This window comes from Epargyreus clarus, unplaced genomic scaffold (genome assembly GCF_041222505.1).
Source record: "Epargyreus clarus isolate Ecla_fem2 unplaced genomic scaffold, WU_Ecla_fem_2.2 ptg000012l, whole genome shotgun sequence".
In the NCBI taxonomy this organism is placed as follows: domain Eukaryota; kingdom Metazoa; phylum Arthropoda; class Insecta; order Lepidoptera; family Hesperiidae; genus Epargyreus; species Epargyreus clarus.
Genome location: NW_027332220.1, coordinates 5,258,309 through 5,280,230, shown reverse-complemented (window position 1 = coordinate 5,280,230; position 21,922 = coordinate 5,258,309). Strand labels below are relative to the sequence as shown.

General features: G+C 32.7%; 1 protein-coding gene across 2 annotated transcripts; it reads right to left on the bottom strand.

The window, feature by feature from the left end:
• Positions 1 to 2,789: 2,789 nt before the first annotated feature.
• Positions 2,790 to 17,114, bottom strand: LOC140746191 (apyrase). Of its 2 annotated transcripts, none has more exons than XM_073078236.1 (11): positions 16,863 to 17,114; positions 11,665 to 11,887; positions 11,186 to 11,383; positions 10,777 to 10,907; positions 9,739 to 9,886; positions 8,105 to 8,231; positions 5,539 to 5,696; positions 4,917 to 4,998; positions 4,331 to 4,489; positions 3,718 to 3,866; positions 2,790 to 2,943 (listed from the first exon to the last, which is right to left on the bottom strand). In XM_073078236.1, exons 1-11 carry the CDS (start codon positions 16,970 to 16,972, stop codon positions 2,818 to 2,820), a joined length of 1,611 nt encoding a protein of 536 aa, XP_072934337.1. In that variant the 5' UTR covers positions 16,973 to 17,114; the 3' UTR covers positions 2,790 to 2,817. The 2 variants fall into 2 exon arrangements, with proteins under 2 accessions (XP_072934337.1, XP_072934338.1); XM_073078237.1 differs by lacking the exon at positions 16,863 to 17,114 and adding an exon at positions 12,169 to 12,492.
• Positions 17,115 to 21,922: the final 4,808 nt, after the last annotated feature.

Here is a 21,922-nt window from a genome sequence, read left to right as displayed (position 1 = left end):
ACGGCGCAAATAAATATCGGCTGACTAAAAATGGCACCCGTAATTCAGCTTTTGAAACCGAATATTAAGCTCGATTCTTCAACTTTTTCCGATTTTTCGGGAGTTGGAAAGCGGGTTAGAGGTTTTGTTGCTGTTAAAATTTGGGATACTTTGTCCTGTACAAATACGGGTAGGTATAACCCGTGATTTTGGTCGGAGTTAAGATAGGATGAATTGCAAATATTTTAACGATTGCGGCGTCGTATCCGAGGATATTCTGATGTGCATTATATCTCTTTTGATATAGCCAGTTACAATAAAATAAAATCTTTTTTTTTAACACAAATAAATTCGTGTTTCTATACACTACTTATAAATATGTTTTCCCTTACATGATATTATATGTTCTGAATGAGATTAGTCTTAAAATTATAACCAAATCCATCTAAATATAAACTTGTCGTAATATAAAATGCCTCAGGAGTCTGTGGAACAAAGAAAAAGCATTTCCCGATTAAATTAAATATCCAAGCGACAAAAACCAGCTAAATATGTTCGGGTCAGTTGATGGAGCGGTGGCGCGGCCGGGCGCAAATAAATATCGGCTGACTTTAAAAATGGCATCCGTAATTCAGCCTTTGAAACCGAATATTAAGCTCGATTATTTAACGTTTTCCGATTTTTCGGGAATTGGAAAGCTGTTAGAGGTTTTGTTGCTGTCAAAATTTGGGATACTTTGTCCTGTACAAATACGGGTAGCTTTGCTCAGATTTTGCTCAGTGTTTTGATTTTGCCCGTGATTTTGCTCAGAGTTAACATAGGATAAATTGCAAATATTTTAACGATTGTGGCCCTATCATTATATCTCCTTTGATATAGCCCGTTGCAATAAAATAAAACCTTCATGTTAACCTAAATAAATTCGCCTTTCTGTAAACTATTTAAGAATTACATAAGCTAGCTCGTACATAATACATGTTCTAAATGAGATTATAAAATTATTAAAGTACATACTTCTTACATCTAAATCTAAAATCGTTTAAATTTAACATGCCTCAGGAGTCTGTGGAACAAAGAAAAAGCATTTCCCGATTAAATTAAATATCCAAGCGACAAAAACCAGCTAAATATGTTCGGGTTAGTTGATGGAGCGCGCGACGCGACCGGGCGCAAATAAATATCGGCTGACTTTAAAAATGGCACCCGTAATTTAGCGGACTTTCCAAACCGAATATTAAGCTCTCCAACTTTCCGATTTTTCGGGAATGGGGACGCGGGTTGCTGATTTTTTCAATATTGAATGAGTCCTTTTTATTCAACGGTATTGTTGCTCGCGGCGTAACAATTACGTTTTGTAAACAAATGTTTTTAAAACTATAACAAACAAAGAGATTTAATCTATAGGACTATAGAGTGAACATTGTCAATGTGTTCTTTCAAAAACTGTTATCTTACTGCACACTGACACAATGATGATAATCATATTTCAGATGAATTTATTACCAATTGGTAATACACTTTTCCTCTCATGTCTGATGTTGCTACTATATACTTAATTGTCTTTGCATATAAATAATTATATTCATATATGACTACACGTGCATTTTGTTATGGGCGTGACTTCATAAATATGCAGTTTGAGTACATGACAGTGACAGACGTCGTTTGTTTGTCGTTCTGTTCTATGACAACTGTGATGTCCATACTCAGAACAATGCTTAAGTTCCGAGTCTCTATAGCTATTCGTATCTCGTTTTAAAGTACAAACAGATACACAGACAGTGTAGGCTTGTAGGATATTGTGTATGGAACTTTAACATTAAGTCTTCATTTCCCATCTTCAGGCTTAGAACGTGTTAGACGCGTGTCGAAATAATGTTTTTCGTTTACCGTACGTACACCATTCCGTCTACCGTAACAAGAAACTGCAAAACATAGGCTGAGTGACAACATATTGTATAAAAAAGTTAATTTTGTCTGTCACAGTGTCTGATTCGTTCAATGTCTGTATATAAACAGAGCCTAAAGTGACTGAGTATGTGTAGAACGACTTGTGAATCGTCAGTATATTATATACACTACACTACATTATGTCCGTATATTAGTATACACTACGAATACAATACATCAGTCTTAATTATGAAATTCGTAGGCAACAGAGATAAGTTTACTATTTTAGCTAATGGCGTAATTTAAGCAACTAAGGTATTACATATTCCATACTCATGTTTATGATTTGTAAATATCTCCATAATAATCAGTAATCAAGCCGAACCTTGGGGAGGTTATAAATTTTGTAATTAGTGCCAAGTACCACTAATTGAACGGAAGATGAATACGAGATGAGTTGGAACTACTGAATAATTGGGTCTATTGGACTTGTTCGACCGCGAACGATTTGTTCGAGCTAGTGTAAAGCGAAATTAGGGAAGCTTCATCATTAACCCATTAATGTCTCACTACTGGGAATGGGTCTCCTCTCAGAATGTAAAGCATTAGGCCATAGTCCACCGCGCTGGCCAAGTGCATATTGGTAGACTTCACATATCTATGAAAAACTTTTTTTTAAAGATTTCTCAGATATGCAGGTTTTCTCCGATGTTCTCTTCATCGGTTAAGCAAGTGATAATTAATTTCTAATACGCACATAATTTCGAAAAACAGAACTTCTCAAAGATGTGTGAAGTCCATCACTCTTGGCAGTATCGAGGATTATGGTCTGAACCCTTCTCATTCTGAGAGGATACACGTCCCCAATAATGGCAATTAAAGGCTTGACTCTGATGATAATGATATAAAAAAACAAAACGAAACAGTAACATTAGTTTAATAATTATATTAATTTATTATTGTTAGTCTGTTATCCAAAGTTGCTGAAATGGGAGACAAACTTCGAAGATAAGGCTCTACGACATCTATATCCTTGCCTATTTGCCTCATATTCCGCGCATATTCCTTTAGCATCTGTAAACAAAAGATAACACTATTATATTTGTAACATAGCCTACCAATTCGCACTTGACGCGTTATAGATACACTAACTTAAACCACTGATCCGTGCCCAACAGTAGGACAATAATGAACGAGTTAACGAAGACGATTAAGAATCCAAAAAAAAAGTTTGCCGTTGAAGACATCGAGGAGTTTTTCGAATGTTGTTTTCTAAAAGTTCCTTCTTTGAATGTATGAATCTTAAATCTATTTAATAACGTTCAAGACAAAATAGATACACAAATTTTAATTACCACCTACTTATCAGTTCCAAGTCCAATACTATAGATCAGCCCCGCCCTAGGGAATGTCACCATATCACCACGCTCAACTGTGCGTGTTAACAACCGCAATGTATAATCGTATCTAGGGTTGATTACAGATGTCCATTCGCAACAGTCACAACTTACCATTAGGTGGACTCCATGCTCGTCTGCTAATCTTAAGTCTATATTTCTTATATAAATTATGGCTTAGGACGAAGCTATCTATTTCTTAGACTTAACCTCTTAATCGCTTCCTATGACATCCCTAAAAAAACAGGGAGGCAAAACCGTTACCAAACAACAAATTGATTTAAAGTGTATAATAGAAATATTTGTATTGGTACATTGTGTCTACCTATTCTAATTTGGCCAGCATAGTAACCTCTCTCACTCTCAGAGTGGACCCATTCTCAGTAGTGGGACAGTAAGGGAATGCCTTGAACATTGTCTACATTCAAATTGAAATGAAAATATCACTTACGTAAAATCCATTGCCGCCATGCAGTAGAAAGTCCACTGTTGTGATCTGGTATTCCTCCTCCATTTCCAATGGTCTAAATTCATCTTCTTTTATTAAGATATCAACATTGACATCATTGATATCCGTGACGTTTATTGTAAGCTTTATTCCTAAAATTTAAATAGTCAGTAAATTCCACAGTGTAACTTTATTTTTTGGCGGTTTCACTATGACAACATACAACTCCAATACTCATGGCAATATTGCTATTAATAGTCGTGTTGATGTCCGTGTTCCAAGTTCCAAAAGGGATTTTAACATAATTTAATGATGAACTATCTAATTAGGAAAATTCAACTCCAAGAAACTGAAATCTGAAATCCCGTTTGCTACCTTATAAAAATAATATGGAAAAATATAATATGTCGTTATTGTTGTTATACAGCTGCTTCTCTAAATAGGTATATATATCATAAATTATCTAGGATTTCCATGATGAAATTTACCATAAAGTTTCGCAAGCACCATATGGATTCAAACAATTTTCTTTTTTAGCTTTATTTTTTGAAGCTAACAACAGATGGTTCTGTTCACATATAAAATTAATTATGAAAGTTAATATGCATGGCGTTACCTGCTACTTGCGGCATCCAAGGTCCATCGAATGGCTTCGCCACCCAGTAATTTTTCATACACCGTTTGAATACCTCCAGCAAGTATTTCCCGCGTAACGTGAACGTTGTTACCGTATTTGTAAAGGGCAGAGCATTTATTAGCACCCCTCTTGTTATATCTGGAAGTAATAGGAATTATTTAAATTATATTTTTATGCATTTTTTAACATCTACTTTGTGTTAAAGAAATATTATAATTATGTCGCTAAGCCTTGTCAAAAATCTTACAGCCGATTTGTAAATTACCGGATTACGGAGTTTTGACTTGACTTTGACTTGAATTAATAGTCAGCTTTAATTGGACTGATTTTTTTTAGTCAACCCATTTGCAATATACTTTTTGACATATTTAATTTGATATAAAAAAACGTTCCATCCATTAAGCAGCTCGGTGAAGGTCGTCTTATATCGGGATCTTCTACCAAGATAAAATAAAATGCCGCTAGTTCATCTTTACACTTTTTGAAACCTAGTTATTTTAAGGTGTTATGAGTAGCATTTAATACAACATTTAATTCACCCATTTTAATAATGAAATTAGCGTACCTCCTTTTGCTATTGAACCACGAATCATATTCCTTGCTAAGAAAGCCACGTGATGTAGATTTGAAACGTTTAATGATTTTGTCTGAAAAAGAAATATTTTTGATTTATTTATATAATGTTCTTCGATTCGTCTTCGATGATTCGCATTTCATAACTCAACGGATCCATTAATTGTTTATTGTTTCTGTGATATAATGAGATGATTGGCCGGTCCTAACTTAACTAATTCTTTGAGTTATTCGTTTGCACATCAGTTATGTCGACAATCTAATTTCTTTTTTATAATTATAGGAGTAGCAGACGAGCATGCAGTCCACCTGATGGTAAGTGGCTACCGCCGTCCATGGACATCTGTAATCAACCCCAGATAGGATTAAATTTCTACCTGAGGTCGACCACAATTGCGCTGCTACCCCTGAGGACTAAGCTGGAATGCCTCGGAAATGTATGTCTCCCTTATCACCCCTCTCAATCCAGAATACAGCAGCGCGCAACACTGCTGTTGTTAAGCAGAAATAGGTATTTTCGTGTACGTGTATACTCATTTCAAGTGCCATTGAACATACAACTGAAATTATAACTCGATCTAAAGCTCACTAGCTCTTATGGGATAAAAACTTACAGCATTCAAAAATGCATCAGCGATGATATCTCCGATAGCACATTCGCTAGAACCACAAGGCTTTGCTACAAGACTATCCGCCGCGGTGCCAACGACTTCTTCCACGATTACTCGTAATTTATCTTTGTACGGCTGCATCAGTTTTAATATTCCTGGATCTGTAACAAAAATGTTCTGTTAATTATGTCAGAAAGGGTTCTACCGCAAGTAAGGTTCTTCTTCTATTTGAAGGTTAAAGAATAGCCCAACTCCACAGTAAAATAATGTTCATACTTAATATTTATTTTTGAACTTTCTTAATTTTGTCAATTTGTCACGTTATCTTCGCTTTATTTATAAGGCTTATAAGTATTTCATCTCCCTAAGCCTACCTAAATGTTTTTATTTTATTATCATCAAATAGTCGCAAAATAATAAATGATATGTGGAGACTTCCCGCTACTCGTCCAGAGATGGCGCTACACGTATTATGAATCACGCTATCGAAGTTTTCTCATCATCTTGCATATATACAAGCTCCGAACTGAAATTGTTGGAGCACGGCCACTCCCCGGGCATGATCACCTAGCTCGGCGTGGGACCACCCCACCAAATTTAAAAATAATCACTATCACTGACTAGAAGCCAGTTATTTTCGCTTTGAAAAATGCTATGAAATTTATGAAATTTTCAGAAAATACTGTTAGTGAAAGTTCACAACGAAACTTGTTGGCAATATAATTAACATCGTTCCTTTGTTTATCCTATATTCAAATGACTTTCTTTTGTTCTTGTAAAACTTTTCTTTCTGAAAGTTGTTTAAGCGATGTCTAAACTTTTTATCACTTCATTATATTGTTCTAATTAACATTCACAAAGATACGAGCTGGGGTCTGCGTAATTGTTTCTGTTGATTGTATCTTGTGATGTATCTTTTCGTTACATAAACCACAGGTTAAAAGTTTCCGTTTTGGTTAAAGTTGATATTTGTACCATAGAAAGTATAGATATCTCACCGCCTTGTAATTGAAGGAAGCCATTAAATGGCTGACACATACGTAAAATGGCTGACTGCTTTCCCATTACGTCTCCGACTGTCATGGTGTACTTTACGTGGAACAATGCCGACATGTGCAGTTAAGTGGTGCAAAAACAAAACGAAATCGAAGAAAAAGAAAAAAGAAATATTATTTTATTCGTAAGTGCTCTAAAAAGTACATTTTTTAAATATTTTTCAAACACGAAAATAGATGACAGTGACGATTTCAATTGTCAAAACTGGGTACATTATCTTGTTAGGAGTAAGTAATCTTTACTAATCTATGATTTGTACCAACACTAATGAATTTGGACAAATATCTTGCCACCAAAAAATCTCTAAGTCAACGCCACCTATTGGTCCAAAAGTATTTTTTATGCTCAAAACCAACCATACACACAAAAACATGATATATGTAAACATATTTTCCTTTGAATTGGATAACATTATGTATAAACTTGTGCGCCACCTTGCGTAGGATAAATGTACTTAAGCCAGAAATTTTCACTAAGTACTAAACTCTTCACCTTCCATGGGGATCGGATTAATGTCGTAGTAACGTAGTAACACAGACATAGATACTTTTTTTATTCATGGACTGAAAATAGTACATTACAATACGAGGACGAAAAATTTTTTTCTGACAAGTCAGTCTGAAGAGTCAGAAAAACATTTTTCGTCCGCGTGTTGTATAAAATTTTATATTACGGGGTCGGAAATGGGGGTTTTGCGCACGCGAAGCGTGCGTAAAACGTCCATTTACGCACGCCGTGATATAAAGAATATATACGCTATGATATACAAAAATGGACTTGGTGCCTATTCTTTATGGCGACAAGTATGCGTTGCCTCAGAGCACTAAATAACTATGTCGTTTATGTGCCTATATTAGCACAGCTGTTATAAGACCTTGAAACATAATGGACGATCCACGATCGTACCTAAGAATATAGTGAATAGTGATATTCTATTCTCTTATGAGTGAATAACAGTAATTATGATCAGGCCATAGTCCACCGCGCTGGCCAAGTGCGTATTTGTAGATTTCACATACCTTTGAAAACTTTTTTTAAGGATTCTCAGACATGCAGGCTTCCTCACGATGTTTTCCTTGAACCTCGGACCCCTCGATCAAGAGGCCGAATTTCTTAGCCACTAGGATATCACAAGTAATTACAGTAACAACCGACTACTGGATTAGCGGAGGGAATTGTTTTTCGAGCGTCTGTATGTTCGTATGTATGACTTATTCTTTGACACGCTCTGCAGCAACTTAACGGACTTTAACTTGTGTTGTATCGTTGGATTCATCTAAATTGTGGCAGAGACATAGCTTATATTTTAACGACTGCTTAAACTTAACGTTTTTTGTTTTTAATGTATTTCTGATTAAACTAAACTTACCTTTGAAAATTCTCTGTATTCTCAAAGATATGTAAAGTATCACCAAATTTAGGATTATTTAATCATTGGATATTATAATAATCATTACCTACCTGTTTTCTACTTCTACATAAAATAATATTGAATAAACATTTCTTCACGTACCTTCTGGAATAGATCGGTTCAAAAATACAGGACTTCCTTCATAGGATTGGAGTTCACCGTTCTTATCAAAATAAACTGTCAAATTTCCCAAATATTTTGTAAACGCAGAGGCAGTTACGATTAGCACCTGAAAATTGAAATCGATTTTAAAAGTAATTAACTTATTATAATGGCTGGTAATTAATGGAAAATATAATTGTCATGTACTCGTAATATGTCAAAACAACTCCTATATTTTCTGTATAATTAAATATAAAAGTACTTTAATTAACTTCAATTACTCTAGCACGATAACGAAGTATAAAAATACACTAAGTGAGCCACGCATTATTATTATGAGATTTTATACGTCACATAATTCTTAAGGAAGTCTGCTAAGTTAGACAAATTGAACAAGGGTTCCGCTTTCCGTTAATGTACAGAACCATACCGATATCCAACGAGTTAAGGACTTAAGGAAATGGTACCATACTGCAAGGTGAATGTTAAGGAAGGACCTTTATTTTATTCAACGTTACTGACTTTCCATGAGGTTTTCCTGCTTATTAGGACCAGCTGCACACTCCAACTCCTATACATAATGGAACCTTTTTAATTGACCTCCTTTCTGTATCGTGACGAATTTGACGGAGAGCTCAAGCTACATAATCTGATAAATCCATTACAACCATAACTCTCTCAGTAACTAATAAACTGCATTAGTTCCACTAATACTGACTCAATGACTTTAACTCTAATGTTATTAAACAGAGAAGAACTAGCAAAAAATATTCAGAAATTGGCTCAAGATTTTCAATATAATCCGTTCTTTTAAAAGTATTTCATCTACAGATCTATTTAATTATAGTAATTGTAATTTTCGTAAGGTCAAATTACAAGGACAAATGTTAAGAAAAGGAAAATAATGATTTAAAAAAGCTTTTGTAAAGTCAGAAATAGGAAACGACAAATCGGATGTTACGGTTGACTAAAAAAAATCAAAAGCCGAATTTGAACACTTTTTGCTGTTTCGTAATTTATTCAAAAATGTAACCGTCGCGGATATAATTTAGGAATCGATAAAGAAAATCTTTTAATGAGAAAATTTTAATCTTGTGTTCTCAGTAAGCAGTCTATTGTTAAGTAACCTTCAGGCATAGATAATAGCGTAACTGAATGTGCCAAGTTCATGGTTATTATAGCAGAAACTGTTTATTTCAATGTTTAGCCAGCCTCAAGGCTAACTGAACTTAAAGAATGACTGGAATTTAAATATTTTTTTATTTGTGAAGAACTTCTCGCCACAATTTTTCGATAAGTACGAATGAAACCTAATTATTCCGAGATAAAAAAATCTTCCTAAATGTTTATCTTGGCGTGAAGATCCGTGAAAATAAGTTGAGGTGTTTCCAAAATTGTCATCATACTACAAATGACTACATGGCAAAAAATTGACAAGAAATACAAAACTAGATATTATAACTATTCCCAATTGACAGAGAAACATATAATTTATATTTGTATTACGATTACTTAAAGGATTGTAAATTAAATTAATTGATGTAATTACTTAATTTAAAATAAATGAACCGTCAATTATAATTATTTTTAACTAGTTCTACTTATAGATACAACTTAAGTAGTATGGCTCTAACCTTATGGTCAGTAGACTCTGTTTCAACTAGAACTGGATACGGCCCAGAAATTTCTTCGTTACTAGGAGACTCTCCGTTCCATAATAGACTGTGTGAGTGGCCACCCACAATTACGTCTATATTTTTACCAGCTGTTTTGGCTATTTCTCTGTAAATAAAGGATAATTTTACATATTGATATTTCTAAAATATTTCCGTTAATGTTGTAGAGTGGTAGAGTTTGTTTAATTCATCAACCCTCTATTGTCCTACCAAGGGGCATGGGTCTTAAACTAAACGATATAAGGTTAAGTCGAATTTCAACTCATTTTAAAATAATCTAGATTCCCAAAGCAAAGCTATTTACTTAAAATATTTATCAGATATTCATTTTTCAGCTTTGAGATATACAACTGTCTCCTTATTCTATACGGGATAAAGTCCCTTATGCACCTTCCAGAACATATATAAAGTTTATTAGGAGTTATGGCAGCTACGTCCCATCGTTGCATTTAAATCGTCGATAACTCTCTTAGATATTATGATATACTAGAACTATATAAAGAACGCGATAAGCTTGATCTATTAAGATGAGTCTGGAACCTAAATACACATAAGAATTTTTAAATTAAACAGAGATCTTATTCAGCACTGCGAAAATGAGAACAGATATAAAACATGCAGCAAAATTCAAGATTGGTCTTGATACATTTATTTTTATGATCATTGACATTGTAATTGCATTCAAACTTTACGAAAACTCTAATAAGTATTGGGAAGTAAGATTATTTCCAAATAAAGCATGGAATCACTTCTTGGCGACCATTTACACACTTAATTTTCTCAAATTTATGGAAATAAGTATATTTCCTTGGATACAATCCCTATCTAAATAGATTCCTTTTCATATTTCTGTCACAACTGTTGATGCATCACTAATGATCTAAGCAATTAAATAAAATTCTTCGACACTCATTTAAAAAAACATAGTGACGATAAAGAAAATGTCGGTGACTAAAAGACTATAATGGAAGGAAATGTATGTATGTATTAGCGTACTTATCTACTTCCAAGCCACAATGCGACAGAACTATGATAATATCAACGTGTTTGTCTGTCAACATCTGAGCTTCTTTGTAAACTACTTGAATTGGGTCCAAAAAGATCACTCCCTGTGATTTCGATGATATCTGTAATTTAAAAAAAGCAATGAGCTATTCAAATTCAAAATAAAATTGATTTTAATGATGGAAATTAATAATTTAAAAATCGCAAATAAGATTTCATGAAATGTTTAAAAAGTAAAATAAACTTGAAAGAATAATATTTTTAAGTACTTTAATTAATAACATTTTAATAAAATAGTTTTCATGAATTACATAATTAATAATAATTATATTAATTTAATTGCCAGTTTCTTTTCCGGAACCTTTCAAGGCATTCGATACTTATACAACCTAGTTCTTACCTTTGTTTCCGGTGTTATTAATCCTATAATTCCAATTTGTCTTCCATTTCTCGTTATTATCACATGAGATTTATATAAGCCATTTAAAGACGGTTCGTTGGTAGTGTCGATGTTTGCCGCCAAAACTGGTGCTCGGAGTGCCGCAAGGTACGGTACTATGCCCGCTATTCCATCATCGAACTCGTGATTGCCAATTGCCTAAAAATATATATAATTATTTTTATGAAAAATATATAGCAAAGGCCCATAAACTCTATCTGATGACAAGTGGCGACTGCCGCTTACGTAAATTTGTAATCAACACAAGATTTGGCTTGAGGTAGGCAACTGTACATGCTCAAAACTAAGATGGTCCGCCTCACATAAGTGTCCATCTACTTTCTTAAAAACAAAACCGGCTTCGTACCTTTTTATACGACAAAAATAGATGTGCAACAGATAAAATAAAAACTATGTATTATTTGCTTAAAAATACTTACATGAGCATCATTCGGCAACATATTAATAAACTCCTGTGTTACATTCCATTTAAGTAGCGTATACCAAAAGGACCCCTGGAAGGTGTCTCCAGCATTCAGGAGTAGAGCACACGGCTTTTCTCTCAAGAGCTCTTGTATTTCATAGTAGAGTCGGGCGAAACCACCTAAACAACTACTGTTATTCGATGCGCACATCGGATAAGATACTGAAGTTTCTTCGAATCTGGAAATATGTAGAAACATTTGCATCTAATAGGACTCAATTCATATTTTTTATTATCGCTAAATCGCTAAATTATCGCTATCCATCAGTTTTCACTTTAAAGTTATTATACATAATAACTTAAATGTTAATATCCTACAAATAACATATTTTTGCATTGTTGTCATTTAAAAAGAATAACAAAATATAATACGCAATGTCATTACAAATATCTCATCTTTAATTTATAATTAAAAATCCAAATATCTAAAAATGAAAATCTCTTACTACTAAAAACTTACTTTAAATTTCTTTAGCTGATCAAACATAATGATGAAACCTATATAACTGTTAATTATCCGTGAAAAATCAAAATTTTAGTGAATAAAAAATAAACCGTTAGCGATATTATTAAAAAAGCAAACAATGTTACACCAACACAAATAAAAATTTTACTCCTCGACATTTTTACATCGAAATCACTTAGAGATTAAAGTTCATCATCTATCACTTCCAGTGCTCAACTAAATGTAAATTAAAGACTCAGGCAATAAATAAGCGATATTTTATCGAGTTACATTAACTTATCAAAAATACGCTGATTGCCTAACAATTAACTTACACTTACTTCACAGCATTTACAAGTTAAGACGTAATATCTGTCATTGCAGTGTTATGTAATAATCCTATAAAAATATTCAAGTTGCAAATACAAAAATATGTTTTTAAATAAGATATTCATGAATACATTATCGGATAGAGAAGAATTGTTTATAAATAAATTATTAAACAATATGATATTTCATAGGAACTAGCGCCATCTTCCGATGTTTTCGGTAGTGACTTATGGCTGACGAGTGGTAATGACTTCAATTGCACATAGATGGCACTACATAAGCCTTACTTCTGACATAATTTAGTACATCATTATTATACTGTTTTACGCATAGATATATTATCCTACTGACGTAGGGTAATATATCTGTGGTTTTACGTTACTTGTTTTATACAATATAGAAAATGTAAAGAAATAGAATATAATTTATAATATTAATTTTGTAGTCATAAGTAGTCAATTTAATGTTCAAAGTTTCCCAATACATTATTGTTATACTATAACAATTCGATAGAATAGAAAGAAAATCTATAATATTTATTTATTTACAATAAAACGTTTGATTAGGTGAATTACATAATATGATATGATACATTTATAGCAAAAACAATCGTGTCAAAATTACATTAAGTATGCTTTGCACTTTTTCAAAACAGATCATAAGTAATTTGTAATGTCACCGTTTTAAATATTTGCATTGAAAACATAAATAAGAGAATAATTGATTTGCAATGCCCGTAAAACACTATTGTTTCCTTCAGTTTTATAACATTCTTCTATATCATTAGCCTTATTCAGGAATGCATACGGTTGTGATAAGATTAACATCACATCATCTTTGTGATGTTTACGTTAAAACAAGTAAATTGATTGATTAATCTTAGTATGAGATAGTATGAGATAGTATGAGATTTATGTTTTACAAAAATGACTGTTTTTTAATTTGTTTACGTATTTGCTCATACATTTCCAATCAGCGCCCCTAGCGGACTGTATCAGAAATAGTCATTTTTGTAATAACGTAAAAATTCATACTAAGGGTATGGGATAGTTACACTTGTGTCCAAACATCTAGTGGGGAAATAGATCCATGTGGCGGTGGTCTCCCCGGTATCGATCTAAGAAGCGCTCTACAGGCAAGGCAGTACCTCAGCGAAGGTGTACTTCGCTGAGGTACTGCCTTGATAAAATACCTTAGTACTAGCCTACGATAACCTCGGAAAGTACATGCGAAATATATAAATGTATGTTTTTAGGAAACACGTAGGTAATATTCAAATTATAAAATTTCCCCTAAAAAGATTCTAAGTTATTGAATTAACCAATATTTGCCATTGCAAAATTGGGAAGGATAAACAATAAACCTAGACTTCGATTTTTTAAACAACGCTCATTATTAGAGTTATCAATACATTTATCAGGTAATTTTTGGATAAACCCAATTCTTAGAAACAGTTACTAATACGCAAAACAGTTACTAATACGCATAGGCCTCTCGCATATTAATAAAATATTCATCAATTTACATACACGTATGGATTTCGATACAGTCTTGCCCTTGATTAAAATATTTGTCAATAAAAATCTCCATATATTATTAATAAAAAAATATTATTATAAAATATTATGTAGGATTTCCTTGTTGTAATAAAAAAAAACTCAATATTTAGCAATTTGGCAACTACATATTTTTTTATTCATCAGGATTGCCTCATACCGAATCCGTTTATTACCATCTAAATTTAAAACACGTGACGTTAAAGAGAGAATGAGTTCACTTTCCTTTAAGTGAAATCGTACAAACTTAACATCGCTCAAATAAAACGTCTGCATAAAATGCACAAAAAACTGAACGGTATCTGCACTTCTTCTGTACCCTTACCATGAGTTTTCAAAACATCCCACAATTTTACGTTACGTTTACTCAATCCATTATTCTGTTCCGTTTGCTTCAGTAGACTGAGTAAATGTAACAATAAGTAAGTGCTCAAGTGACGATGAACTTTTTGTCTCCCTCACATGTTCGCAAAAAAGAGAGACAAAACATAAAGCGTCATTTTGTCAATTTAGACGTTTAATGTTACGTTACTGACACTATAGTTCTGATGCAATCCGCTAAGGGCGCTGATTGGAAATTGTATGGGCAAATACGTAAACAAATACCAAAACAGTCATATTTGTCAAAACGTAAAAACTCATGGTAAGGGTACTGAACCGAGTTATTAACCAGAAAATATAACATTCAGATCGGCTCGGATTCATAAATGTAACAACTACACAAGTACAAGTAACTGCTATAAACGATAATTTGTTTGCGAGTTTCCAAAAGAAAAATCAGAGACGCTCAAACGAATGTAATAACTTGTGAAGTTTCAATTGTTAAAATAATTGACTTTTATTCTTATAAGTGCGACCGTTTATCACCGTCTAAAATGATGAATATCTAAAAAAATATTGTTAGAGCAGATATAACAATGATTAAAATTCAATCTAACGTAACTAAATCTTCCATACATCAAAAAATAATAAAAAAGTATGTCCAAAATCGTGTTAGTTATACCATTTATAACTCAAGACCAGCTAGACCAATTTTTATGATTATTGTTTTGTTGGATTCGTCTCCTCAACGTCTATAAATTTTTGAAAATGAAGAAAAGAATTAACTATTGAACAAATTGACGTTTATCGGGTACCTATTGTGGCAAAATCGACGGAAATGGTTCCAGTTATGTACGAGTATATAGTACAGCTATTAGATTGGATGGCATACATGTAGACATTTTTAAACGTGGGCGAAACTACGGTACAGATATCCACGTGCAAAGAGTTAGAATCTAATCTTTTTAGATGATACGAAGTTCACCGGGTCATCTAGTAGTAAATAATTTTAATTAGAATAGTTGTTTAACTAAACATAATAGTTATTACAATAGATAATTACTATTTGCAATAACGTCTTACGCACGAAATAAAAACTAGCTGTGACAAACAGTAAGATATATTAGAACAAGTGCCACAGATTTTAAAACTTATTATTATGACAAATAATGGTATAATTTTGTTTACGTAAATGCAATCATTTATAAGCTAAAGTTTGGCACAAGTTATATAAACTTGCAACAAAATATTATTTAACTAATATTATCAGTGGTACAATGACTCGTAGATCAAAACAAAGAACAATCAGTTTGAATGATTTCAGTTTGACCCACGATAAGATACTATTTGCACATGTCACATGCTTGATATGGCGACTAATTCATAGGTCAGTGGAACTGTGAAGTAAATACATCAGCTGTTTAGATTAAAGGGTTATTAATTTTGAGTTTTGTTTCTGGTGTAAACTTATTTGGCTATCGATTTTTGTGTGACACATCGGGTTATGTAAGATTTACTTAGTCAAACGTTGACGGGTGCACAGCATAAAGCTTAGCTACCGAATTTTAGTATAATGCACCAAGTTCATCTCAACACAACTACTCGCAAATTCTTCACCTTTCCTCACTTCGAAAGACTGCAACCATTTCAATTTTCTTGTGTAAAATCTTTGCGCAATTTGTTTTTTTTTTTGCAGAAATGGCATCAAAAGACTATACGAAGAAAACATTTTTTTTTAAATTGAAAGACGGTCAAAACGTAACTAAAAATGCAGTATTTGTACTATATTAGGTAATCCTTAATTTAAACGCGTTTTTCTCGATGTGTTTGCGAGTTTTCACACGTAACATTGAGAGAATTTCAATCTTCTTAAAGTTGCAAAACTGAATAACTAGATGTCCCAGTGTTAAGTATTGTATTACGTTTGAATAAGGCTTCTGGAGCAAAAATCACACTATCACAAAAATAGTAGCCTATGTATTAATTTGAACAAACTCAAATTCAACATATTGTTGCTTCATATTTAAGATAACGACAGATCCAACATCCTAGATAGTTAATTACATCCTAACTGCATCATCAGGTAAACTAAATTATAATTTTAATTCTAATAGGTATTTGCAATCAAATCCTCATTAAGATACATGAAAAGACGACAGCTATACATATGTACATTACTATCATATTTCATTACGAAAATCGAATTAGTAAATTTTTGACTTAAATTATGCCAAAACCATTGATCTTACTCAAACAAAAATTTCAAGGCAATCCGACATTTAAAACATAAAATTACAACTAATGTTTAATTAACCTTATAATTATTACACAAAATCATGTATTTACAGTAGTGGAAAATGTAAGCTCGAGGATATGCTAATTTAATTCAAATATAATTACAAATTTTTAAGCTTCGCCCATTTACATTGCGTACCCTAAATTAGCAAACATGAATAATTTTCAAAGTAAATACTATGTAACCTAATATCTGTTAAGGCTTACCTAGCGTGAAAATCATTATAATGTACTATATCCAATCTGTAATTATTCAAAACAGCACCACTCACGAAATAGTCTAAAAAAATCCATATACAAAATACGCACGAACGCATCGTGAGACAAATTGTTAGAAATAATAAAATCTACTAGTTATCACATGAATGAGGTAGTTAGTCACGGATTGATATCTGACGCCGGCGTCAGAGTTGACTGTTTCAACTGAACTACCATCAATAGGAGTTATTTGAGGCTTCTGAATGTAACCGCTCACGGCTGCGACCTACGTCATTGTCACTGGACAATTGATTTCAGAATTCAAAGTCATACTCAAGCAATACAAATTGAAGTAAACAAATCACAGTCTTGTTTCATTATTTCTGTCCATAATTATTTGATTACATGTTTACGGGTTAATACTGCATTGATAAGGCAACTGATTAAAGAAATTAGTTAAAGTTGGTATTGTATTTAGTTTTGTAATCGGTACGATTAAATGTATATATTTTCTTGTTTTGTGTGTGTGTGGTAGTTTGTGCATTTGTTTTGGTGTGTAAATTTTACCTCTATGACCCAGAAGTATTTGTGTATTATATAAAAAAATGTTTTAATACTCTTTTAGGTTTCTTTCACAATCATATTTCTGCAAATGTTGTAGAAATATTTCAATCAGCATACGATCTAAATGCTAAAGTAATTTGTAGAAACGCATTATACTTTACCATACTCTACTGCTAATAATGTACTTTTAACTCTGAAAATAGCTATGTTTTCTTAGTAATAATATAAAACCTTGCAAGAACGCACGGAACATTTACCTAGCCTTAAAATAATACTTCATTATGATTACTGAAAAATATTGCAACTATCATTATCAAAGTATCTTAGTATTTAGTTCTGTAAACACATAATCGAACGTATTCGTAATATAAGGAAAATACTTCATACACAACCTGACCCGCGGTTCCACACGTACACCCATATGTAAAGATTACAAGATTTAAAAACTTACTTTAATCTTTATATTTCAATTAAAGCTCTGTTTCATATTTTCAATATTTTGGACCACCGAAATTTAAAAATGAAATTTACCCACATCACGTTTTCAAATGCCCACATGTTTCTTCACGGTTCGGTTTGCATGACTGCTTTTGCACGGATGTGCAAGATGAAGATAGAATTTACTCCCGAAGTTATTCCCTAAGCACAATGACATTGAGTTTTTTACAAAAGATGCAAAGAAAACTCTTTTTCAAAGCCAACGATTCATTGGCTACTCCTTTGGTGTTACAAATGTGCTTATGGCTAAAATAAACTAGTCAGCAAGTTTAAAAACGTCAAAAAGAGAGATGAAGTTAAATATGAGAGGTAGCTCTTTCGATTAAGAATTACGTATAGAAAGATGTATCTTAAGGATTTTAATTTAAAAAAATGCAATATTTGTCGAACTCGAATGAGCTATAATTTTATTAGCTTTACTCCTATTTTCTCGGTTTTGAATGTGTTGACTAGGCTAAATAAAGACAATAAAATCATAATTAGACGACAAATATTTTATACTACAGACCTTTACTTATGCGGATCTAATTATTGTTCAATTAAATCATGAAGGTAAAACCGATTTGTCTGTTCTTACTATTCGCATATGTGTACATATATTGGTGAATAACCTCTTCATTAAAAGGTTCTTGGCAGCTGCGACCTCTTTTTTGATTATTTTCCTCAATACTTATTGTCATGGTCGATGGACTCTACATCTTTCTTTTTGGTTTGCTATCTACTTATCCTCAACTTGCAGAGGATATTGTTCAATTGAACAAACACGGTTAAAAGCAGCTGTTTTTAAAAATAAAATTGTGTGGTCTAAAGTAACTTCAGTTCTACATGTCCCTTTTTCGTAGGTTTGTTATTTTTGATGAAACATATTATTCTTTTTATTTCGAAGATGTTTTGACGCCGCTCCTTCTCCATAACCTTGTGAAGTGCTGGTAGAATATTGACGTTCAAAAATTCTGCAAAGGCTGAATAAGATATTTTTGGTTCTATTTAAATTTTGTTGGTATCTAACTTTCTTTCATACCACATATAGGTACAACACAGCTATGTCGTGAAGCAGATTATAAAAGACTAAAAATAGGAGTTAAATCCAAAGTAGAATTAGTTATAATGCTTCAAATATCCAAATCCAAACGCACTCTTTAAATCAACATAAAGGAGAACCTATCTCTTTGAGAAAGAATAAATTCATCAAACTATGCTTTCGACATCAATGCTTTCAGTTTTATTACTTTATTTGAACCATTAAATTAAAGTAAATTTAAGTAATTTAATTTTAATCACTTATTTAAGAAGTTAAATATATTTATGACAATTATTAATTTGCAGTTATTTTTATTATTATTACTAAGTAAAATATTGAGTACAAAGTGTTTACCTTTTTTCTTTTATAAACGTTAATAATTATAAAAGAAGGAATATAATTACTAATAAATGTACAATAAATCATACAAGTAGCACATAAACACATCAATTATCACAATAAATTAAGGACCTTTTCCGTATAATTTCATTCGGGTAAAGTTTTAACGCAGTATGTTACAAAGATAATAAACATTTTTAAATTTCAAAGGCTTGCAGGTAAAAAATCAACACAAAAGGTCATAAAAATAAGTACAAAGATAACTAAAGGCTTTAAATACAAAGGCCGACCGACAACTGCAATTATTACCTTAAACTGTACATTTGTATCCATAATACTGAAGACAAAATTTCTACATATAATAAGAAAGTTTCTGTTGTCTGTCCATCAAATATTTTTGCAAAAAAAGAACTAAGAATAAGTACCTAACAATCGAGAATTTATTATCACCTTTAGAATGGTTGTCCATCTCTTTGTCTGTTTGTTTGATATCGCATCAAATCAAAGGTACTAAATTGAATTAAATAATTTAACAAAGTTAACATATTCCATATTATCTTGATTTACATTTTGGGTTGGTTTTATTTAAACCGATCGACTTTATCAAAATGATTACAATTCAAAAGTATGTTTACTTTTTTTTTGTTTTTTATAATATAAGAGTAGCAGACGAGCATGCAGTCCACCTGATGGTAAGTGGCTACCGCCGCCCATGGACATCTGTAATCAACCTCAGATAGGATTAGATATTCCTACCTGCGGTCGGCCACAGATGCGCCGCTACCCCTGAGGACTAAGCTGGAACGCCTCGGAAAAGTCTGTCTCCCTTACCCACCCTTCAAACCGGAACACAGCAGCGCCTAACACTGCTGTTATTAGGTAGAAATAAGTGTGGCGGTGGTGCCGCCGGAGTCGAACCACAAAGGGTTCTACCACCTTCAAAACCTTTCTAACATTACATGACCGAATGTTGCGGCGAATTGCCGATTACAGTCGTCCTCCGTGAGCTCGATAGATGGCGTTGTAAAATTTCCGTTATATTCTGAATCTATGCGAACAGAGTAACAGGCACAGCTGGTGCTTAATTAATTATTATTAATTAACAGTATTGCAATAGGTTTATTACGATTTGGAATGTACAAGCTCAAGGATGGAGGCAATGCAATAACAAAGCAGTGCATTCGACATGGCACGTAATATATTGGAAACATGTTATTCTATTAACTGTTAGTTCTCAAACTTACTTCTTTTATCGCCTACTTGAATTTTTAACGTCCCCAGACATGAGGAAGTAATAATAGTAATAATACATATTTCGACAAAAAGTTGGCGAAAAAGCAAATCCTCTCTTTCTTCTGGCCATAGACCCTATAATCATCTATCGTTCACAAGAGAGCGATTTATACACGTTGAGAAAAACTGTCATAAATATTGAATCAACTAATTATTGTGGGTCATTAGAAAAAAGTAGTTCTCATCTATTTGTTTAAAGATGCCTTGTAACAGAACTCTTCGTGGTCTGGCTCTACTTTTGCATTATCTGCAGTGTTTAACTCTACTGTACTCGATAAGAGTCTTACCCAAAACATTCAAACTTAGTCGTCAGGGAAAACAACACCTTTATAGCCACATTTATGCAGGAATACAAACATATTTAGCGTTGATTACAGATTTCCATGGCTACTATTTACTATGAAGTGAACTGTATTTTCTCTTATAAAACTTGTATTAAATTTAAAAATCTGAGATTGACCAGCATTTCCCTAAGATACGCAAAATCATGAAACGAAATTCACGCACATAATATAATTACCAAGAAATCGTATGCATGGAGAATTCCTTAAATTTTTCTTTAATTAAAACAGGAGAACAATGTATTTCTAACACAAACGAGGCATTTTCAAAAATTAGACTCGGTTATGGAATTCAAAAATATTGGCGTGTAATGCCAAAATTTACGTAACAATGGCTACCATAGTTATTGCAAAATTTCCACTCCACTTCAAGATTTCCTCATACAAAATTATGTATGTATTAGAAATTAATTGGTTGAGCGGTGAAGGAAAACTTTGTTTGGAAATCTGTGTAATCTAAAATAATTGGTCAAGTGTGCCTCGAACTCGCACACGAAGGGTTCTGTACCACAATATGTTTTTTTATTTTTAGTACTTCCTATCATAGTAGCTATAGAAGTGAATGCATTGCGAAAATTTGAACTGTCAACCTTTTACAGTTTAATTCATTTCTTGGATGGTGACCCCCTTTACTTTTAAGATTATTTATTTTCGGTATTTTTTATTATAGTAGCTACATTATATATAATATTATGTTCTGTGAAAAATTGAAATGTTTATCTATTACGGATCCAGAGATAGAGCCCTGTGAAAGACGGACAGATAACGGAGGCTTAGTACTAGGGTTCCGTTGTACTTTAGGTATGGAACCCTAAAGAGTTCTCAAAGGTGTGAGAACTACTAACTCATCCTTGGCCAACGCATATGGCCTTAACCCCTCTCATTCGTAGGAGACACGTGCCCAGTAATAGAACAATAACGGGTTGACGATTTATAAAAAGACTTGATAACATTTTAGATTACTACTATAGCCTTAAATACCTTCACGGTTGGCCCTATTACTGGAACTATTT

What these genes read in the sequence shown, in the direction of transcription:
- LOC140746191 (XM_073078236.1), bottom strand. Translation starts at nt 16,972, where the DNA reads ATGCGTTCGTGCGTATTTTGTATATGGATTTTTTTAGACTATTTCGTG. An exon ending in GAACCGATCTATTCCAGAAG is followed by an intron (nt 5,697 to 8,104) that starts GTACGTGAAGAA and finishes TTTTTGTTACAG; the next exon opens with ATCCAGGAATATTAAAACTG. An exon ending in ATGGCGGCAATGGATTTTAC is followed by an intron (nt 2,944 to 3,717) that starts GTAAGTGATATT and finishes TTTTGTTTACAG; the next exon opens with ATGCTAAAGGAATATGCGCG.